The sequence below is a fragment of the Nylanderia fulva genome, unplaced genomic scaffold (genome assembly GCF_048542155.1).
Source record: "Nylanderia fulva isolate GAGA-0341 unplaced genomic scaffold, ASM4854215v1 Scaffold209, whole genome shotgun sequence".
Lineage (NCBI taxonomy): Eukaryota > Metazoa > Arthropoda > Insecta > Hymenoptera > Formicidae > Nylanderia > Nylanderia fulva.
The window spans coordinates 135,646-159,546 of record NW_028190274.1 but is presented as its reverse complement, the minus strand read 5'-3'; the positions used below and the strand labels follow the sequence as shown (position 1 = coordinate 159,546).

The 23,901-nt window shown below is 34.5% G+C and overlaps 1 protein-coding gene across 2 annotated transcripts in view; it reads left to right on the top strand.

Moving 5' to 3' along the window:
* LOC114943995 (uncharacterized) overlaps positions 1–23,698 on the top strand; it is a 57,055-nt gene extending 33,357 nt beyond the window's left edge. Inside the window, exons 8-15 of one of the 2 annotated variants that reach the window (XM_085482483.1) lie at positions 1,460–1,546; positions 4,017–4,250; positions 7,341–10,862; positions 12,831–12,938; positions 15,463–15,573; positions 16,077–16,181; positions 22,184–22,390; positions 22,463–23,698. In XM_085482483.1, the coding sequence (XP_085338609.1) occupies positions 1,460–1,546; positions 4,017–4,250; positions 7,341–10,862; positions 12,831–12,938; positions 15,463–15,573; positions 16,077–16,181; positions 22,184–22,390; positions 22,463–22,642 (4,554 nt within the window). In that variant the 3' untranslated portion in view covers positions 22,643–23,698. The remainder of the gene's footprint in view (positions 1–1,459; positions 1,547–4,016; positions 4,251–7,340; positions 10,863–12,830; positions 12,939–15,462; positions 15,574–16,076; positions 16,182–22,183; positions 22,391–22,462) is intronic. The other variant, XM_085482484.1, reaches the window with a different exon arrangement.
* Positions 23,699–23,901: the final 203 nt, after the last annotated feature.

Sequence of the window (23,901 nt, the reverse complement as noted above, 5' to 3'; positions counted from 1 at the left end):
GTTAGATATGCATATATAAATTCTACAAAACACGGTTATTAATATAAGATCAAAAGTAACTGTTTCTATTAGTTTAATTTTTGATTATTTAATATGTAAGCCTAGCAGAAGATTTAAACGAATTAATAAAAATATTAAATTAATCGGAATCAATAAGATAAATTGAAAATTATTTGTTTACTGTCTATTTATACGAAACAGAAGTTTAATTTCGATATAAAATTATGTCTCGAGTTTTATAAATTTAATTATTTTTACAATTTATTTTATTATTTAATTAAGTTGAACTATATATATATATATATATATATATATATTATTAATAATAAAATAATTGTAAAATAATATAATATAATTGTAAAATAATATATATATATATATATATATACACATACATAATTATATATATGTACATACATAATTGATATATGGGATATAACTATGATAACATATATATATGCTACATTACATACATCCCAAGGAGAACAGAAATGTCAAAATGATGTCGAATTGACGTCAAAATATGGTCAAAATGTAGTCATTTTAGTTCGTCAAAATGACATCAAATTGCATAAAATTTTGATGTTATCTTGATGTTTACAATGATAAAAAATTATTTTGTATTAAAAATAATTGAGATGCAAATTTAAAACGTGTAAGCCGCTTAAAATAATATTTTAATCAACAATTTAGTTTTTAATACAATAACTCAACTCTTCTGCAAACTGCAATAATATCTGAATATGAAAAATGTTAACCTTTAATTAGCTTCATAATAATAAGCATTGTATATACACAGTCGAAAAATGTATATCACATTTTCTAAAAATTAAAAAGGTCAAAAAGAGTCAATATAAAAAGTAATTTTTTAGTCATCTTCGAGATCGAGATTTCCATGATCAAAAAATGATATAAATTTAGTCAATATGACGTCAAATTGATATTATTTTGATTTTTCTGTTCTCCTTGGGAATATTATATGTATTTATGAGAAGAAAATTACTGCTCAATTTGCTATCAGATTTTGTTGGCAGGTCACACGCAGACAGTTGATGTCAATTTGCTTATCAACGAAAGTCTCCAAGAAATTATTTATTCCTATAAAAATTTTTCTAATAAGTTAAATATTAGCTCATCTGTTATTATATTAGTTATTATATTATAAAAATTAATAACTCATTATCTTACTCATTTTGTCATATTATTCCTTTTTCCGTGTAAATAAAACTTTTATATTCTATTATATTATATTAATGATTTATATAGCACATATAGAGAATTGCGTATCACATATTGTTTTTGATAGAAGAATAGAATTGTATTCACCATCAATGCTTAAGTTAAAAAATCATCAAAGATCTTTATCAAAATTTGAAGAGCTAAGTCTTAAAAAAATTTTCTATTTGTGGAACATGTTGATAGTCTTAATTATTAACGAATACATAACTAACACCAATAGCTTACACGAAAGACAAGTGCTGGAACAACATCAGCTAGCAGTACCAGTAGCCTTGAAGGAGAATATGATGCTGATCGTGGGAGAAAGGTATAGAAAATTTTAGCTAGAATTTCTGCTTGAGTTTATTTTATAATAATATATATGTATGTATAATTATATATTAATATTATTTTTTGTTTGTGTGTCCCTCGATGTTTTATTTCTTGAAATGCATGTTGCTATATATATATATATTTTTTTTTTTTAATTTGTATTTCTCACAAATATTCGATCATCGCTTCAGTATATGAGATGTTAGATCAAAAATATATTAATAAAACATAAAAAGTAGGCCAAATAAACGAGCCAAAATAATTTAGATGTAAGGATAATTAAAAATTATTTATTCATAATATAAATGTAGATGTTTCGACCTTACTAGATCTTTTTCACTACAATCAATCGCAAGTATAAAATTATAAAATATAATAAAGAAAAAACATAATCTCGCAAGCTATGTAAAGACGAAACTTCGATTATCATTCGATTTAATTACAATGGTTGAAACAATTATTCTTAGATGTCTTATGTTTAAGACCATCTCTCAATTAAATGCACGGAGTCCAAATTCGTCGTTGGACCCATTTATTCAAGCCCTTTTTTTCCCACAAAATAGATATATTAAAAGGATTCCAATAAAGAACACTCCGAAAAATATAAATTAGCAATAACTTACATATTGATGTTATGTAACTTACATATTGATGTTAGGTTGTTGCGACTCAGCAATATCAAGGAATAATATGTGTCGTTATTATATCATAGCCTGTTTATATAGTCAATAGTGTTGTCAATAGTTAAAGGTAAATTTTTTTTTTTTTTTTTTAATTAAAAAAGTGTCAGATAATTCTTCTAAAATGTCAAAATAACAGCTTTCAAGAGATTTGATGTCTTTCTTTAAATTTATACTATTTTTATGTTTTTTTATGTATAACATTTTAGAAGTCTTTTATTATAGTTGATTTCATGACTGAAATATTAGATCATGAAATCAACTATAATAAAAGACTTATTTCTGAAATGTTATACATAAAAGAACATAAAAATAGCATAAATTTAAAGAAAGACATCGAATCTCTTAAAAGCTGTTATTTTGACATTTTAGAAGAATTATCTGACACACTTTTTTAATTAAAAAAAAAAAAAAATTTACCTTTAACTATTGACAACACTATTGACTATATAAACAGGCTATGATATAATAATGACACATATTATTCCTTGATATTGCTGAGTCGCAACAATCAACACATAACATCAATATGTAAGTTATTGCTAATTTATATTTTTCGGAGTGTTCTTCATTGGAATCCTTTTAATATATCTATTTTGTGGGAAAAAAGGGCTTGAATAAATGGGACTCACCTCATGAAGATGCCGGAACAGACTGTTCGCGCTGTCCAACGACGAATTTGGACTCCGTGCATTTAATTGAGAAATGGTCTTAAACATAAGACATCTAAGAATAATTGTTTCAACCATTGTAATTAAATCGAATGATAATCGAAGTTTCGTCTTTACATAGCTTGCGAGATTATGTTTAAATTTCTTTATTATATTTTATAATTTTATACTTGCGGTTGTGATTGTATTGATAAAGATCTAGTAAGGTCGAAACGTCTACATTTATATTATGAATAAATAATTTTTAATTATTCTTACATCTAAATTATTTTGGCTCGTTTATTTGGCCTACTTTTTGTTTTATTAATTTTAAATTTTACACGAACGTTAATTTGTATTTTTATTGTTTTAACAAAAATATGTTATTAAAACATTAATTTTTCATTAATTTTGAATATTTAAAGTAATCTTGAAATTCTTAAGCCATCTGTTTTACCGATGAAACGCGATGAAATTCGATCTCTAATGTTTTTATTGGCTATACAGATTGAAAAATCATTTTCCACAATTAAAGTACTAATAATAATGACGAATTGTGGACGCTATAATTTTATGTAAAAAGAAGTTAAAAAATTACTCTTAATTTTTTATTGACCTTAAAAAATTTTTTTAAATTTTGTTTTTTACATAAAATTATGATGTCCACAATTCATTATTATTAGTATTTTAATTGTAGAAAAGGATTTTTCAATCTGTATAGATTTTTCAATCTCAATAAAAAGATTAGAGGTTGAATCCAACTTCGCGTTTCATCGGTAAAACAAACTGCTTTAGGATCTCTTTAATATTAATCTTAGAATTTTTTATTATTTATATATATAATAAACTATATAACTACATTATTTAATAAACTATATTATATAAACTATTCAATATGTATAAATAAACTTTTACATATTAAACAAAAGCGGTACATATATATACATATATATATTTATATATATACGAGATTTAAGATAACAAATTGCGACAAATATACATATTTTGAAAACGTATATCAATATGTAGAGCATGTATTGCATCTTAAGAAGGGATTTTTCGTGTAATTTTAGTAAAATAGTGGCTTTACGCTTGGTGCATGAAGTAACGTGTGATTGAACAAATTTACTTGTAGAAACCGGTCGGAGGAATAGCTGTCCTACCGCCCGGTAATCTATCAAAGAAGAAGAAGGATGAACAGAATGAGAATGAAAAAGAAAATCACAATGATCTGAATAATACTGATTTGATTAATGATAATGCCCATGCTGAAAATATTGATGACAAATCATTGTCTAAAAAAGAATTGAAAAAGAAGGATAAAGAATCGCCCAAAAAAGTAAATAAAGAAAAAAAGGAAAAAGTTAAGGTAAGTTTATATTATGTGTTGTACGCACTTTGCTGTTTTTTTAATATATTCTTATATACAGGATGTCCCCGACCTAGAAAAAATCGTCTCCAAATCGTCTCAGTAATCTCCCATTAACGTGTGATACGGTAGGTCTGGGACTGGGACACTCTGTATATACAATATATATCTTAAACAAAAAAGTTTTAAATATATTTTTACAAGTAGTGTATTCCAGTTAACGTTTATTATTTTATTATTTTTTTAAATATTATTTTTAAATATAATTCAATAACAAAGTGATAAATATAAGGCCAACTTATCGAGCTGAATATTCGAGATGTTCAGTCAACTACCATTTATTACATGTATAAATTATAAAACTACAGTCATTATATTAAAACTAACGCAAATTACAATCATTCTATAAACGTTTCGACCGCACGCGGTCTTCTTCAGTATAATTATTGAAATATAAATTCTTACAATTCACATAATATCGAAATTTAATTATAGTTATTCAGAATCAAGAGTTTTTGAGCAATTAACGCGTGTTTCAATCCGTCCTGTCCAACAATGTTCGCCTCGATATGATCCCTGATTTTGTTCAGATCTCGGATAGTTTCATCGTTAATATGCGAGAAATTAACCCGTTCCGTAGGCGCTGCGATTAATAAAAAATTACCGATCAACGTATGTCCAAATTATAATATGTATCCCCTACAATTGGTAGTATGCTTACCTATCATCGTTCTTCTTGACAATTTTGCTACTTATTAACAGTTATTAAGGATGACACATAACAAACCAACAATACAGAAAGACAGCTCATTTTAAACTCTACTTGATCGGAGAGCGTGCGTGTTTATATATGATCTAATATCTATGTTTTACTCGTTAATGTCCTATTTGTCCTATTATTATTTCTTGTTCGCTAATATATCCAAAATATCAAAATACGACTCGCTAAGTAACTCAGTATCTTTGTTTAAATTTAGTCCATTTTTTTGTTCCTTGATATGTAGCATCTCAGAAATGAGTCTTTTATAATAATTATTTTCGTTGTCCATGATCTTAACATTGTCCCAATTAAAAGTATGATGTTCATTTATTATGTGTTCAGAAATTACTGAATGTTTCGTTGAGTCCAATCTAATATTATTTTTATGTTCTTTCATTCGCGTCTGCAATTGCCTCTTTGTTTGGCCTACATAAGATGCATTACAATTATTGCAACTGATCTTATAAACCACATTCGAATTGCATGGATGTTTAGTTTTATCTTTCTGCGCTTTAATAATATTATCCAGTTTGTTGAGACATCTATACCCTACCATACAATTTTTATTTTTTACCGAGGAAACAATCATTTCTGAGATCCCATCTATATACGGAATGACAAAGAATTTTTTATTGACCGAGTCATTTCCTATACTTTTTGTTCTTTCTATGTTGGCCTGTCTCTCTATAATGCTCCCCTTAGATATGATGTGTTCTATCCGATGATTAATTTTGTTAAAAATCAGATCAAGAGGGTAACCATTGCTTCTGAAGCAATGGTTACCCTCTTGATCTGATTTTTAACAAAATTAATCATCGGATAGAACACATCATATCTAAGGGGAGCATTATAGAGAGACAGGCCAACATAGAAAGAACAAAAAGTATAGGAAATGACTCGGTCAATAAAAAATTCTTTGTCATTCCGTATATAGATGGGATCTCAGAAATGATTGTTTCCTCGGTAAAAAATAAAAATTGTATGGTAGGGTATAGATGTCTCAACAAACTGGATAATATTATTAAAGCGCAGAAAGATAAAACTAAACATCCATGCAATTCGAATGTGGTTTATAAGATCAGTTGCAATAATTGTAATGCATCTTATGTAGGCCAAACAAAGAGGCAATTGCAGACGCGAATGAAAGAACATAAAAATAATATTAGATTGGACTCAACGAAACATTCAGTAATTTCTGAACACATAATAAATGAACATCATACTTTTAATTGGGACAATGTTAAGATCATGGACAACGAAAATAATTATTATAAAAGACTCATTTCTGAGATGCTACATATCAAGGAACAAAAAAATGGACTAAATTTAAACAAAGATACTGAGTTACTTAGCGAGTCGTATTTTGATATTTTGGATATATTAGCGAACAAGAAATAATAATAGGACAAATAGGACATTAACGAGTAAAACATAGATATTAGATCATATATAAACACGCACGCTCTCCGATCAAGTAGAGTTTAAAATGAGCTGTCTTTCTGTATTGTTGGTTTGTTATGTGTCATCCTTAATAACTGTTAATAAGTAGCAAAATTGTCAAGAAGAACGATGATAGGTAAGCATACTACCAATTGTAGGGGATACATATTATAATTTGGACATACGTTGATCGGTAATTTTTTATTAATCGCAGCGCCTACGGAACGGGTTAATTTCTCGCATATTAACGATGAAACTATCCGAGATCTGAACAAAATCAGGGATCATATCGAGGCGAACATTGTTGGACAGGACGGATTGAAACACGCGTTAATTGCTCAAAAACTCTTGATTCTGAATAACTATAATTAAATTTCGATATTATGTGAATTGTAAGAATTTATATTTCAATAATTATACTGAAGAAGACCGCGTGCGGTCGAAACGTTTATAGAATGATTGTAATTTGCGTTAGTTTTAATATAATGACTGTAGTTTTATAATTTATACATGTAATAAATGGTAGTTGACTGAACATCTCGAATATTCAGCTCGATAAGTTGGCCTTATATTTATCACTTTGTTTTCAATATACGAGCGACAATTGTATTAATTTATAATTCAATAAGTTTTCTAGCATCAAATTTCAATAATAATGTTGAACAAATATTTCATAAAAAAAGTTATAATTATTTTTTACTTGAATGTGCATATATTTTTTATATAGTTTAAACATGCATGAAGGATTAGTTTTTACTTCTGCATAAATAATAGATTTGCATTAGTAGATGTTATTAATTTTCTTTAAATCTGTGAAATATATTTTATATAAATTTTACATTATGTATAGCATGTTTTTGTACTGCATGTATTTTTATGTATTATCTAAGAGTCCTGTCGGCGGTTTCCTGTTTGCGAAAAAGGATAAAGATAAGAAACAGAAAAAGAACAAAGAACTCGATGAATCTATGGACAAAAGTGATGCTGAATTGAATCTTTCTACGGAAAGGCAAGAAAGGGAGATTGATAAAGAAACAGATGTAGAAAAAAAAGAAGATCCTGCGAAATCTTCTCAACTTCCCAGTTACACGAAACCTTACGATTATGAAGAAACGGAAGCTTCGCCCACGAGAAAACCAATTACTTCACACGGTTTTACGTATGAAGATCGACCCGCATCGCCAGGAACAATGCAGAGTCAATCGTCACCTACAGCTAGTCGGAAAGCTACTGGATTGGCATTTAACTATGCTCCAGGAGAAGAAAAAAAGGTAGCAGAGTCTGCAGAAAAGAGAAAAACAAAAGAAGCGGACAAGCAAGGGTTAAAGACACCGGGCCTCAATTACGTAGAGTCTGCTGCCCTTAAGGAGCAACAAAAGAAAGTAGGTGCTGATAAGGATCAAGCAGAGACTTTCATTGCTGGTGAACGTCAAGATAGTACTAATCTGGCTGTACCATTAGTGCCACCAGTATCAGCGGAATTTAAGCCAGACTATCACATTTTGCCTCTTCCTGATGGTTCGAGAATCATCGGAGGTATGATTTATACTAAAGAGGGTAAATTATTAGATCAAAGCAATCTTGGACCATACGGTAGCAAAATAATAGACGGTAAAGTCTGCGGGAAAGATGATAAGTTGCTGAAAAAAGCCGATTTTGGACCACACGGAGTTCATGTCAGCAACGGTCTAATAACCGGGAAAGATAACAAGCCTATGCATCAGGAAATATTAGGTACGGATAGAAATTCAATAAAGAACGGCATTATTTATTCTTCCAACGGTGAAATAGTAAAACAGTCTTTCCTCGGACCAAATTATTCATTGGTAAAAGAAGGAAAAATACTATTGAAGAACGGCAAACCGGTTCAACATTGTCAATTAGGTACGGATGGAATGTACGTGAAAGAAGGTCTCATCTTTACATCTAATTCCAAACCTATGACTCAGGGATCATATAATACAGACGAAAAATACATAGTTGCCGGTATAGTATATAACGAAGATGGCAAACCTTTGACGCAAATTGCAATTGTATCTGATGATACATTTATCTGCGATGGTTTAATTCACGGACGAGATGGAAAATTGCTTAATGCCGGGAAATTAGGTCCAGAAGGTTATAATATTACGGAAGGAAAAATTTACTCGAAAGACGGCAAACTGATCAAGCATGAATCTTTCAGTTCTGACGGATCTATCATAAAGGACGGAATAATTTATTCGAAAGATGGAAAGTTCTTGATTCAAGGATCGCTGCTACCGAGCGGTGCTCACCTAAAAGATGGAAAAGTGATCGGTAAAGATGGCAAGTCTATCAAACACGCGTTTTACAAATCTAATGGTAGTTTTGTGAAAGACGGTATAATATATGGAGAGAATGGCAGAGCTCTAAATCAAATTCCATTAATAGTCGATGGTCATTCTATTAAAGATGGATTAGTGTACAATAGAAATAATAAACCACTATTCCAAGGTCTTTTTAAGCCCGATGATCTTGTAATTAAAGAAGGTATATTGTACAATGCAGACAATACATTAATGTCAAATACTAATATTGGCCCTGAAGGATCAGTGAAGGATGGTATTGTTCTAGACAAAGACGGTAAACCAGCAAAACAGGAATTGTTTGGTTCGAATGGAAGCTATATAAAGAAAGGTATTATTTATGCGAAAAATGGAAAGTTGCTTAATCAAGAATCGTTCGTGCCCGAAGGTGCAGCTATTAGAGATGGCAAGATATATAACATGGATGGTAAATTATTAAAATTTTCATTTTTTAAACCGGATGGTAGTTATGTCAAAGATGGTCTCATTTATGGCAGTGACAATAAACCATTAAAGTTGAATGCAGCTTTACCGGAAGACAGCTTTATTGTTGACGGAGTGATATTCAATCATTTGGGAAAACTTTTAAACAGAGAATCGTTTGGATCTGACGGCTCATACGTAGCGGGTGGATTGGTTCGCGGAAAAGACGGCAGGATTGTGTCGCAAGGCGTATTTGGTCCTGATGGTAATACAATTCGAAATGGTATTATTATAGGTAGAGACGGCAAACCTTTAACGCAAGATGATAAAGGTCCAGACAATATAGCGGTCAATAACGGAAAGATTGTAGATAGCCACGGAAATCCGAAGAATTTACCCTCGCTGATACCTGACGGATGTTACATACAAGACGGAGTGGTCTATGACAAAAACGAACAATTGCTGAGACAAGGTGCGTTCAAGTCTGATGGATGTTACATTCGAGATGGTCTTATTTACGGCTGGGGAGGCCAACTGCTGAATGCAGGCTCTGAATTACCTGGTGATAGTTACATTGAAGAAGGTAAAATATACGGCAAAGATGGGAAACTCTTGAATCATAGTTCGTTTGGCATCGAAGGTAGCTTCATCGAAAATGGTATTATTTACGGAAAGGATAGAAAACCGCTCGGTCACGGTACGTTTGGAAATGATGATAATTATATTAGAAACGGTTTATTATATGGGCCAGATGGAAAACCGTTAAATAAAAGGCGGAGCGTAATTAACATTACGTATGTTCGTTATGGCTTAGTGTGCGACGATAATGGAAAGCCACTCAAGTTCGGGAATTTTGATAATGACGGTAATGTAATCAAGAATGGCAGAATTTACGATCCCGCAGGAGGATACTTCAACCAAAATATTTATGGTCACGATGGTAACTTTATTAAAGATGGTCTAATTTACGGGCGCAATGGAAAGCCTCTCTCCCAAGGTGCTTTACCACTGGAGAGTAGTTACGTAAAAAGCGGCAAGATTTATGAGGCAAATGGTCAGCCGCTGACTCAAGAAGCATTTGGGCCGGAGGGTCTAAAAGTTATACAAGGAATTGTGATAGATAAAACGGGCAAACCAATGAAACAAGGGAATTTTGATACTGAAGGGAATGTCGTCAAAGATGGGATAATTTGCACATCTAATGGAAAACCGCTCGACAAACATTTTACAATGATTATCACCATGGTGCATAAGGGACTCGTATGTGACAAGAATGAAAAACCGATCTTACGAGCACCGTTCGGGACCGATGGTGGTTTCGTTAAGGACGGCAAGATACATGACAAGTTGGGAAAATTGTATAATCAAGAACACTTTTCTGAGGACGGATCGTACGTAAAGGACGGTGTGATATATGGAAACAATAACCAATTGCTGAATAGCACGACGATTCTGAAAGATTTACAAGAGCCACCAAAATCCATTTCTGCGAAATTGAAAAAACCTGCAATTCCTACTACGACACCGACAATCGTGAAAACGACAACCAAGCAATCTGTAGTCAAGGATCAGGAAGGTGTAACGCAAAATATTCAGAAAAAAGTTGAGGATCTTACACCGGGTGGCACAGGCCAAGTCACAGTATCTACTCACGTTAACAAGGTGATATGTTTGAAAAGAATAAAACTAATTTATTGACAGAATCTTTTCATAAGTCGAAAATTCAATATATCATCAGATATTCATATAATTTAAAAATATAAGATTTGCATGTTTATAATTATGTAGTGATGTATCTTGATTCTGTCGGCGTTAGTCAATGCTATAGAACATTTCTTTTCATTTATATTTTACATTCGCAAATACATTGCATGAAATTGAATGAGATATATTTGTTTACAATAAGTATAAAAAAGATACGCTAGTAAGTTTTTTATGAAAAACTAAAGGCTTCGATCCTTGACGACCATGTTGGAATTGTCAGAGGCGAAAAAACACGTGAAAATTAAGTGTCATTTTTAGATAACTAGACAACACAAACGCGCGCTTCGCGCGCGCCATTGATTTTATGTACTGTGATTTAATATTATTTTGAACAACTGTCAAACTATTACCTTTGCGTTGATAGCTGTTCAATGCTACAAATATAACACACAACGCAAATCGAGACAACTAATCAGCAACACGAAAAAGCGACAACAATACATGCGAAAATCGACTTTGCATGCCTTTTTTTACAAAAAAGGAAGGAAAAGATATTTCGATGAAACATTATTTCAGATGGCTTTAATATACTTTTAAAATATTTCAAAAGATATCTTTTTCCCTTTATAATCAATTATTAACAGCTGTACAATGATTACGATATGAGACCAGATCCGTATAATCTTGCACATGTGCAGTTATTCCGCATGATAAAATCTTAATTGTTTCATGGTTATTGATTGACTGTCAAGGGAAAAATAGTTTTCGGATTATTTTAAAAATGTGCTAAAGTTATCTGAAGTTATGTTTAATTAAAATATTTTTTTATCTAAAAATGTCAAGAATTTTCAGCATGTATTTTCTCGCCTCTGACGTCACCATGTAACATGGCCGCGACAAGCATCCAGGAGCCTTAAATAATTTTGTAAACATTGCGGCATCTATTATCTATAATTTTATATAAATTAACATATATTCATTTTGCAAATTTGTTTTACAACTGATTTTATACTTTGTATTACAAAATACAGGATGTCGCATAGGAAAATATTGAAACTAATTAGCTGTTAATTTTTAATGTATCCAGTTATTGAGAAAACAAAAATTGTGTTGAAAAGAGAAAAGTTTAGTTTTTAATCGATATAAATAAAATGCTTGTATTCCAGTTTATTGGTAAAAAGTAATGAAAAAATGCTAATAATCACATATGTAAACTAATGATAAATATTTTCAAAGTGGACCATTTGAATCTGTACAAAATTATATTTTTTTAAACTAGTAAACGAAAACTAGTAAAAACTTTCTAACAATGTCATTTTTAATGTTATTGACGATTTTTTTAATAGTTGCTATTAAATCTGGTACTGGTGAAAATATTTATCATTAGTTTATGTGATTTTGTGATTATCAGCACTTTTTCATTACTTTTTATCAATACTAGACGCTTCGCGCGCGCCATTGATTTCACGTTCTTTGATTTAAAATATTATTTTGAACAACTGTCAAACTATTAACCTTTGCGTTAACAGCTGTTCAATGCTATGAATATAACACATAACGCAAATCGAAACAACCAATCAGCAACACGGAAAAGTGGCAACAATACATGCGAGAATTGACTTTGCATGTCTTTTTTACAAAAAAAAGAAAAATAAACCAGTATATAAACATTTTATTTATATCCATTAAAAATTGCAAACTTCTCTTTTTAACACAATTTTTGTTTTCTCAATAACTGCATGCATTAAAAAATGACAGCTGATTGGTTTCAGCATTTTCCCATGGGATACTTTATGATTTAGCACGTGCCTATAAAGATTATTTTCTTACATATATACTTACTAGTTAACTTGTATTTATTTACATTTTTTAATTATTTATCAGTTGTATGTCTCAAGATCTTAGTTACATGGTAGTTGTATTTAGGCAGAAGCATCTGATGATGGTAGAACTCCATATATGACAGCAACAGCTGTCACTACACGTACTGCTACGATGCATGAGGATCTTGAAAAGAATCAAAAAACAAGTCAGGTTTGTGTAATTAGTATTATTAGTGTTATTTTGTATGTAGAATATTAATTTAATGGGAATTTATTTGAACTTGTTTTATATAATAGGGTGTCCCATTTTAATGGAAATAGCTGTATGTTTTCTAAACTTGATGTATAAAAATATATAGTAAGATTTTGAGAGAGAAAAAAATGTTTATAATCTTGAATTTTAATTAAGGTCATTTTTCAAAGTAATGTTAAAATCAACCAAATTTTTTAAAAATAAAATTACATTTTTTTTTTTTATATAAATCGATTCCTTACAATATTCGATACATATATATAGGTAGCAATAGATATATAGGTTGCAATCTTCTTGATGCTACAAATCCTTCGAAGTATTTTTATGCTCTCCTTATTAAAAGAAAAGAGAAGAAGAACGCTGCGGAACATTTGTAATATCAAATAGATTATAGTCATAGGAAGATCAATGTGAATAATGGTCATGTAAGTAATTTGATTTACGAAATATTTTATATTTTAATTTGACGTGTTACGTAAACTATAAAATATCTTGTAAAATGTTCAAATCATTTTATCTCAATACATTTATGTATAAAATGTCAGGATGTATAAAGAGAATACATAGCTGTTTAACTAATAGCTATATGTATACAGGATGTCTGACATAAAGTGTCACACTAAAATATGCAAGTAGATCTTGTTATTTGGAGACAATTTTTTTCAGTAAAAATATTGAGGCATCAATTTTCGAGTTATAAGCGATTGAAAATAAAGGGTTTTTCGCAAACTAAGCCTTGTGGAAATAACATATTAACAAAACCACATACATTCTTCAATTAATTTCAAGTAGAGTTTACTTTAATAAAATTTTAATTTAAGGTTTAGTTATAAAAATACATGATGGCAAAAATTGGGAACATGCAAAAAATGATGACCTCCCTCGACATTTCCGCTGAGGAAAAATCATACCGTATGATAACCGAAAACTGAATATTTTGCACGATATTTTACATTTTATGTCCAAAATTGTTAACTTTAAACCTTTATAAGTCAAAAAGTATGTACGAGAAAAATATTTTAGTGTTTTGGAAAGCTCTCGAGCTAAAGCTACAATAATATGTAATAAAAATTAGGGATTTCTATTTAAGATTTTTATGTTGACGAGAATTGTGTTTTTCAAGATCATCTCAAGGTCAAATAAATATCATCAGCTATCATTAGCTAATAGATTTTTTAAAGCTCTACAACTTTTATTTGAAACATTTTTCCAATAAATCAATATTTTTCAAGATTTTTAACCGTTCCCGAACTTTTTGCCAACACTGTATATATCCGAAAACAACTTTTTAGTGTTTTTTATACCAAATGATTTCGCCCAAGTAGTAAACTGACGTCAAACTGATTTTTATTTTAACGTCTAATGATGTCACTTGACATCAAAATGACGTACGCTTGCTACCTAAACTTTTATTATATTTTGTGTATAAAAATATTAAGGTAATACAATCAAAAAAATAAATATTTTAGAATTTATGTAACATTATGTTATATTATAAAGTACAAAATATCTTGTAAATTATTCATCTTTTGACCATTTTATTTTTATAATTTTTTGTACCGAATATTGTCAGAAGTTGATTTATATATATAAAAAAGAATGTTACTTTGAGATGACTTCACTTGAAGTTAACCTGTAATTAAGTGACCTTGAAAAATATTAATTAAAATTCAAGATTCGCAATTTTTTCTCTCTTAAAATATTATTTTTATCTAAAATATTTTTTTATACGACGTTAAGTTTAGAAAATATACAATTGTTTATTAAAATACATCTTACACACATACACATATATATATATATATATATATATATATATATATATATATATATATTAGATTATTCGGAAAGTTCGTTTCAAATTTCGTGCGCTCTGCATTTCTATATAATCAGTAAATGCAAGGGCGATTTTCTGCTTATTAGCTAACTTTACATAGGTAATACAGCCTTCAGCTGGACGAATTGAAGACTGCCATCGCACGAAAGCGCCCTGAACTGGCCAACAGGCGTGGAGTTGTCTTTCACCATGATAACACCAGACCTCACGTCGCGATATCTATCTGTAGGAAGCTATATTAGACGTAAAATGGGACGTTTTTCCTCATCCTCCATATTCTCCCGATCTTGCCCCATCTGACTACTACCTATTTCTTTCTTTTAAAAATTTTCTTTGAGACAAGAAATTCGAGTCATTCGAAATCCTCAAAAATCATCTCGATCAATTCTTTGTCAGTAAGAAACCTTCATTTGGGAAGAAAGGCATCATGTTACTTTCTGAAAGGTGGGTCAAGATGGTTGAACGAAACGGTACATAGGTGCTTAAATATAGTTCCTCTTTGTGTAAAATATTCCGTTCAAATTTATATTGAAACGAACTTTTCGAACAATCTAATATTATATATTTATGTATGTATATATATATTTTATATTTTATTTTGCCTAAGTCTATTATTTGCTAGTTGTAATTTATTTTTTACATTAGGTAGAAGAAAAGACTGTAGCACATACAACCGCGACTAGTGCAACGAGGCAGGAGCAACGAGTAGTGACACAAGAGGTTCGAACCACGAGTCATGTGCTTTCTGGCGAACAGGTAATTTCTGGATATTTCTTTTTTCAAATCTTTTGTGCGCTTGAAATTAATAAGTAAAGCATGTAAGCGTTTTTTTGCTACATGTGGACATTTTTTGGATTTTGATCTAACTATATTATTTAACATTTAAGTTTTTATCATTTTATATAACATTGTGCTGCATACATATATAAGATCGCATATGATCATATAGCACAAATATAAGATTGTTTCACATATATACATAATATTTTTGTCCATACATAATGTTTAATTCTCATCATTTTTCAGTTGATTGTTTTTTTTAAATGGTATTATTTTAACACTTTATTGGATGCAAATTATACTTATATAAAACATTAGTTAATATTTTAAGCATAAAATAATAATAATTTAATTGGGAACATTTAATCACACTCATATACATACTCGTATATAATATATATAATCATTCTCATTTATTTTTATTTATTTTTGTTTCTGGTGAAATTTTTGTTGCTTGGTTAACACGTTGCATGGCGTAGCTGTTCTCACGAAGACTAAGTACATCGAGTTCAAGCAGCGGAGATTCAGGCACGCCAATTGATCTTGACGATGACCAACAAGCTTTCTACAATCAATATTATCAGGTAATCAAATAACGGTCAGATCAAATAATAATCAAATCATCACTTTGCTCTACTAATATACATATTAGGATATTGTGTATATTTAAGAGCTGCAGAGGGTTACAGGTATTCATGAACATATAACATATTTTGGTATAATATTTGTCCTAGCAGCTATCTCAATGCAGTGCATATTTGCATTAAGGTATTTTTGCTTGTATCTTTGTATCGCATAATGTTTAAAGAAATGTAATTTATGCATTATTTTTCGATACACAGAATATATAGATCTTTTAGAGCAGATTTCGTTACATATATTGTAGCAAATATGTAAGCGAAATTGGAATCTACTAAAAGATTTTAGGATCGAGTCTCGGTAGGTTCCTAATATTTTTTTTCTTTGCTTGGGAAAAGCTCGCAATATATGATACAAAGGTTTAAGATGTAAATGTGTAAATATGATATCGTAAATACAGCGTTAGCATAATTTCTGAATTTATCAATTTTATCAATTGTAAAAAATTAATTCCTTTGATTGCCTGTTGTTTTTATTTTCTTTATTAATTTGCAATCAAACCTAGGCTGCAGTACGGTATGCGTTACGAGTACTGCGGAACGTTTATAGTAGCATTACAGTTGGTTCTCTTAGCACTACAAAACGTTACAGCAAATATGAGGTCACAAAATACGTTATTATATTCGCTACCAAGACGCTTCAAACGCCTCTTACGAGATCGACTGTAGCGTTATAGAAATCTCGTACCAAACACAAAAGTTGTAGTACTATTGAGAAGAATTATAGTACTATTGAAAAATTTAAAATGTTGGAATTACAATTGTTCGATTAACACTACTTAAATGGCTTTAGCACACTTTTAAAATATTTCGAAAAATGCGGAATAACTGTGCATGTGCGAAGACATGCTAAATCTCATATTAATTAGAATCCGTTTTACAACTGTAGATTGATTATAAAGGAAAAAAAAATAGTTTTCGAGGTATTTAAGAGTTTGTTAAAATTATCTGAAGTGTTGTCTCATCAACATATCTTTTTATTTCGAAATGGCATCTAAGAATTTTTAGCATGTGTTTTCTTGTCTTTGACGTCACAATTTCAACATGGTCAGTCAGCACCAGGAGCCTTAATTTTATTAAATCAATAAGTACAACGAAAGAAGGCCTTAAGAGCCATACGCGAATAATTGCTTTAGAAATTGCTTAAGAAATAGTTGGAAGAGCAGTCGCCCGGCAAGCGAAAGGTCTCGGGTTTGATTCCCTGATTCAGCGACTTTCGGATCTATATTTTTCTCTCGCAATTATTTATTTATTTATTTTCTCTGGCGTTATTGGAGGGGTTTTAAAGAAATTAAATTTCAAGTAAGAGGGATTATTTCTAATAATCAAGTTTTCGTAGTACACCAAGAATAGTAGGTGCTTTGTACATATTTGTTTATTTTCATCGAAAAACTTATTTTCGGTGGAATATATTCAAGAACATCCACGTATAGCTCTTAAGGGGATCCTAAACGGTTGGCCGAATTCCAACGGATGCTTTGAGAAAACTTGTTTTTTTCCTTTTTTATCGACAAAATATGAGGTTTGATAAACTATAAATCTATTTATTGGCTATATGGATTGTTTTTTTACCTGAAATTAGAACGCTTCCTCCTTTGTTAATATTAATACTTTAATTTGTACAGGAAAAGATTTATCAATCTGTATAATCTCATATATCTTGGTTATAGAATTATAAATGCTTAGAATTCATAATTCTGTAACCAAGATATATGAGATTATACAGATTGATAAATCTTTTCCTATACAAATTAAAGTATTAATATTAACAAAGGAGAAAGCGTTCTAATTTCAGTTAAAAGCAATTCATATAGCCAATAAATCTAGATTTATAGTTTATCTAACCTTATATTTTGTCGATAAAAAAGGAAAAAACACTTCTCAAAACATCCGTTGGAGTTCGGCCAATCGTTTAGGATCCCCTTAAGGCCTTCTTTCGTTGTACTTATTGATTTAATATTTAAAGAGCCTTTTTTTTTTTTTTTATAGTGAGGAAATTTGCTTTAACCAACAAACCGTACCGACTGGGTCCTGAGGGAGGACTCAGAAGGCGTGTGGGGGATTCTCCACCTCAGAAGGAGATGGCCTGACCCAAACCTAAAACCTCACTGAAACCCTTGCCTTGACGGGTATTGTCCACCGGGAACCGCTTTCGCATAAACTTCCAGTGGACACCCTCGGCCATGACCCCTTTCGAGGCTCTTCCCCCTGGAAGAAGGTGGTGTTTCCTCCAGGAACACACTTCCCGTGCACTCTCACCCTACCTGGGAGAGGGCAGCAAGAGGGAGCCGGGTTCCGAACTCCCTCTCTTCGTCCCAGGGACAGCGTGCAATGAGATTGGAGCCCTCACTCCTCACTCGTGCCGTCCCCGACGGAGGCGGTGAAAACCGCCCGACAATAAACACAAGACGTCACATGGACATCACCAGACTGAGACGTCACAAGGACATCACAAAACTAGAACACGGTGCACAAAACATGTACACAACCACAATCGTGACCAAACTGAGTAAGGGCCACAGGCCCAGCCCACAGAGGGCTAACATAAAAGGCGCAAAGGCTGAACCACATTGAGTGGGTGAAAGGATGGTATTTCACCCACGACAAGAGACGACGAGGTTGACTAATGACAACACTAAAGACCACAAACAGAGAGCGTAACCGTACCTGCCAGTTCCGATTAAGGAACAAATTGCAGGCCGCAGCTCCCATAATCCACAGTGTGCTAGGACAAGGACTAGGACAGAGAGCGTAACCGGACCTGCTTGCCTCCCGCAAAGGAGGACGAGTGCAGGCCGCAGCTCCCATAACCACATTAGACGTGACTAACGTACAGACATTGAGGAGGTCGAGGGAACCGCGAGGTCACCTAGCGGCGCCCCCGGCGATCCCTCGCCCTCCGAAACACGCATCGCCTCCGGAGACCCACCCACAGGGGAGGGCCCACCGAGACGCCGACGACCTTGAGGGAAGGAGCGCTCACCAGCCCTCCATAAACCTTTAGGAGGAATAATCCTCCTTGCGCAGGCCCCGGAACCAGCCCTGTGCTGTGAAGGCTTACCGGCCCTCTTGCACGCCAAACAAAGGGGCGGCGCCACACATCCGGCTGCCATATGTCCCTTCTGGCCACATCGGTAGCAGCAACCGCTGCAATCTGCCTCCGACTCGCACCTATTGGCCGTGTGGCCAAACGCGAGGCACCTAAAACATTGCAGAGGGCGGCGAGCGAGTGACGTGACCGTCAACTCCCACCACCCCCCGCCCAATGAGATGCTCCCGGCCCTGACCAGCTTGCGCGCAGCCACGGCCGGGCAGCGAAGCCATACAGTGCCCACCTCGGAGTTGGGGAACAATCGGATGTCCCCCATCCTCACTTCACTCGCCTCACAGCCGGAAGCCGACACTACCTCCGAAAGGATATCCTCCTTTGTGATGAGGGCCATCAGCCCTCTCAGTCTAATCTCTTCCATGCGAGAGGGACGACTAACCTTGACTCCTTCCTTGGTAGAGAAGTTCACCTCCCTCAGCTTGGACGCCAACTCGTCCGCCAATCTTGAGGAGTCCCTTCCTTGGACGGACAGCAGGATGCTGCCCGTCGCCCCACGACGAAGACGCATCGACTTGATGCCCAATTTGGGCGGATCAACGTGCTGCTTAGCCTCACGGAGAACCGAGGCATATGTTCTCTCGCGCTCCTCCCCCTCCACCGCACCGACCGTCAGCGAAACCACCGACGACGAGGGGAGAGAGGGAGGCACACGCCTCTTCTTCCCTCCGCGAGCTGGAGCGCTCGCCGCAGCACCATCAGAAGCAGGCCCCGAGCGACGACGACGACGCCGACGACCACGACCCCCATCTACAGCCCCGCGCCCGGAGGCATCCGCCGAGACCTCCGCAAGAGCGGAAGTAGCAGAGCCCCCAAGAGCGGGAAACCGCATCGGTGCAACCGCACCACCAACTCTTCGCTGCACGGGCGCACGCATGGGCGTCGCTCCAAAGGGAGCGGGCCCAGCCCGCCCCGCAAGCTCTGACCTCAACGAGGCCACGACAATTGACGCAATGTCGCCCCTCAAGTCGTTAATACGACGATCAATAAGGGACGACACCGCCGCCACCGTAACCGGACAATCATCGTGCTGCTCGTCAGCAGCCAGCAATGGGGATCCGCCAGCCTGGTCCGGAGAGGGACGGTCCCGCCGCGTCCTCTTCCTCTTCTTCCCGGTATCCGGGAAGTATCGGGCCTCCACTTCGGGCAATACAGCCCGAAGAGAAGCCAGTTCTTGTCTCGTGCTCTCAAGTTGCCTCTCAAGAGCCGAGATCCTGGTCCTCAGACCCTGGTTTGCGCTACGAAGCGCGTCCATACCAGGGTCGGCATCTGTAGAGGCCCTTACCGCCAACTCCTCGAGCACACCACCCAGCTTCATCGAGGAAGTCCGGAGCTCCCTGGCAAAGAGATCCTCAATGCCATGGACCCCGGCCAACCTCTCCACTTGGGCAGTGAAGACCCCCGCAAGCTTCTCCAGCTCAGGAGCGGTCTTACCCCTGAGCCCCGTCCTAAATGCCTCGTCCGAAGGCGCATTCTCTCGCCCGACCGCAGTGAGCACTGGATCCAAAGATGGATCCAGGACCCTCCGCAGATCCGCAAGGAGGAGCTCCCTACGCGTAGCCTCGTTCAGCCGTTCTTTGGCTTCCGCGAGACCAGCATAGTCGCCCGTAGTCTTAGGGCGACCCCTACCGCGCGCGCCGCGCTTACCTGCTTGATCAGCAGCACTCTCCTTAGGAGGGTACTGCTTTCTGCCTGTGAGGATCCTTACGTCATGGACCCTCCACGTCGGATCCCTCTCCTCTGCCTCGTCCTCCGAAAACGGCGAAGGGAGCGACACGAAGGTGAGGTCTCCCCCAGCTTCCTCGTCGTCGCTTGCCCCACGCATCTTCTCCGGAGACGGGAACGGTCTCTCACCGCTGTCCTCAGGCTCGTCCGAGCATTCCTCACTCCCGATGACCGGAGACGGAGAATCCACGGTTCCGCACGCGGGACACTTTTGGACAAAGTCCCAGCGTACCCGCGAACACCAACACTTAACGGTGTGCTTCTCGCTGTGTTCGAGGAGCACACGGTACTCCTCCAACACATGACACCTGGAATCGACCCGTGCAAGTAGTCTCCTGACATACTTGGGATCGATTCCATCGTCCCGAACCATAAGGCCCTCATGAGCCCTACGGATCCTCCTAGTGTCCTTCGGCACTGTCGCTTCCTTATCTGTAGCCCCAGCCGGCAAAGCCACAGACGACCTGTCGTGTGATGACGACATGAGGGGAGCCAGGCCTACACCCCCCCCACGCCGGTTCCCAGTATCCGACCCTGGGAAGTCGTCTCTTTTCTTCGATGTCATCCCATCTGAAAAAGAAAAAGTGGTTTTTTCTGTCGGGGGTTTTCCTTCCCCTTAGGAGGTTGCCTTACTCAGCTAACGGGGCCTCCCCCCCGGGTGTTATCTTCGGTGTTTTCCTTCACCTAGTGCAGTGGACAAGTCCTTTTTAGGGCCTGCACGCCCATCACACCCCATTCATCCTTCGCACGCACTCCAGCTCGGGTACCTCGGGATTGCGACACCCGTACACTACAGGGATGAGTCTGTAGTGCCCCTGAGGGATATTTAAAGAGCCTTGATATACAATCTTTGCCTTAATTTTATATTGTAATTTTTGTTGTTTTTAAAAATATTATACCACAATTTAACGAATTGTCAAATAACAGATATATGAATAAATTTTGATTCAGGGAGATCCAGCCGTGATTGCAATTGAGAGGCATGTTTATATTGTATTTATTTTCTCTTTATTAATATTTCAATATTTATTTTTTATATTATAATTTTTACTGTTTTTTTTAATTTATATTTTAATGGATTCTCAAATAAAAGATATGTGAATAAATTTTGATTCAGGGAGACCCAGCCGTGATTGCAACTGAGAAGCATGTTTATATGGGAGAACCAGAGAACAATGTGACGACGACGACTACGGTACCCGTAGTGACAACCGAAACGAGAAAAGTAGCTCTCGAGAGTGAAGATGGTAACTATAGCGCCACAGGAGAAATAGTCAGCACACAGACCATATCCAGTAAAACCCGTACCGTTGAAACTATTACGGTTTGTACATTTTATCAATATATTATATTATTTGTGTATTATATAATTTTTAATTAATCGTTGGTTTTATAGTATAAAACGGAGAAAGATGGTGTAGTGGAGACACGAGTGGAACAGAAGATAACGATACAATCGGATGGTGATCCGATTGATCACGATCGAGCTTTAGCAGAGGCGATACAAGAAGCCACTGCTATGAATCCGGATATGACAGTAGAAAAGATCGAAATACAGCAACAGACAGCGCAGTAATTATTTGAAAATTAATCATCGTGTAAAAGGGCACTCTTGGTCTATAAATAGCACGAACATTTGTTATCTTAGAGACTAAGAAAATATATTAGTATTTATAATATATATTTTATGTTGCACGCTTTGCCGAATGTATCATGAAAAAGACAGAAGAATGCTACCAAAAAATTGATAAATCTTTAAATATTCTATGAAGTTAATATATAATAAAGCAAGGAACAATATTAATAAAAATTAAGCTTTGTACTTTCTTCCGTTAAAAGAGTCAAAGAAAGCTTTTGCTTATGTCTTGTCCAATGACTCGAGCTTAAATTGAAGACAAAATCGACTTTGATAGTTGGAAATAATGAAATATTGATGAAATCTTTTTAATGGAGAGAATAATATCTCGTATTATAACTACAGTGTTCATATTGAAATAATTAAGAAAATATATTTATATGCACGAGAGTATAAATAAATCTTATAAATATAATGTATACACATAGCTATGTATATGTATGTATGTATACAAATAGATAAGTTATTTATACATAGTTATGGCGATAATTAAATATATATATACATACACATATATATATACACACACAAGACGGGGTGCCCTACAAAACTTAAAGTTTTGATAATGAACATTTTATAGCAGTAAAAAGAGAAATTATATTATATAACCATACAGATAATCTATACACGCTGCAACAATGATTGAACATGTTGCAATAAAGTAAATTATACATGGAACATTTTAAATTAAATTACTCATAATTAATAAATCGCAATTTTTTAATCAACCAAACCTATTAAAAGCATTTCTTTCTATCTGAATTCTCTGTTCTTTAATAAAAAAACTTATTACTTTCTCTCGTTCATCTTTCAATATGATATATATTACAAGTTATTAATATAAGTTAATAAACAAGTAAAATATTCTGGTTTGGAATCTTCGTATATAAAGAAATAAAAATAATGTATGTATGCGTGTGTGCGTGTCGTATACGTATGCGCGTGTTTGTGTGCGCGTACGCGTGCGTGCGTGCGCGCGCGTATATTGCAATAATATATGTATATAGTAATGAGTTATTATATTACTTATACAGAATGTCTTAAGATTTTCCAGTCAAATTGTGTTGATATTGTATACTCTAGAAATAAGGCGAATACACACACACGCGCATACGCACGCACACACGTATACATATATATGTACATACATATAATTTTGTTACATATTTCGTTAAAAGTGAAAAAGTTCAACAGTTTTA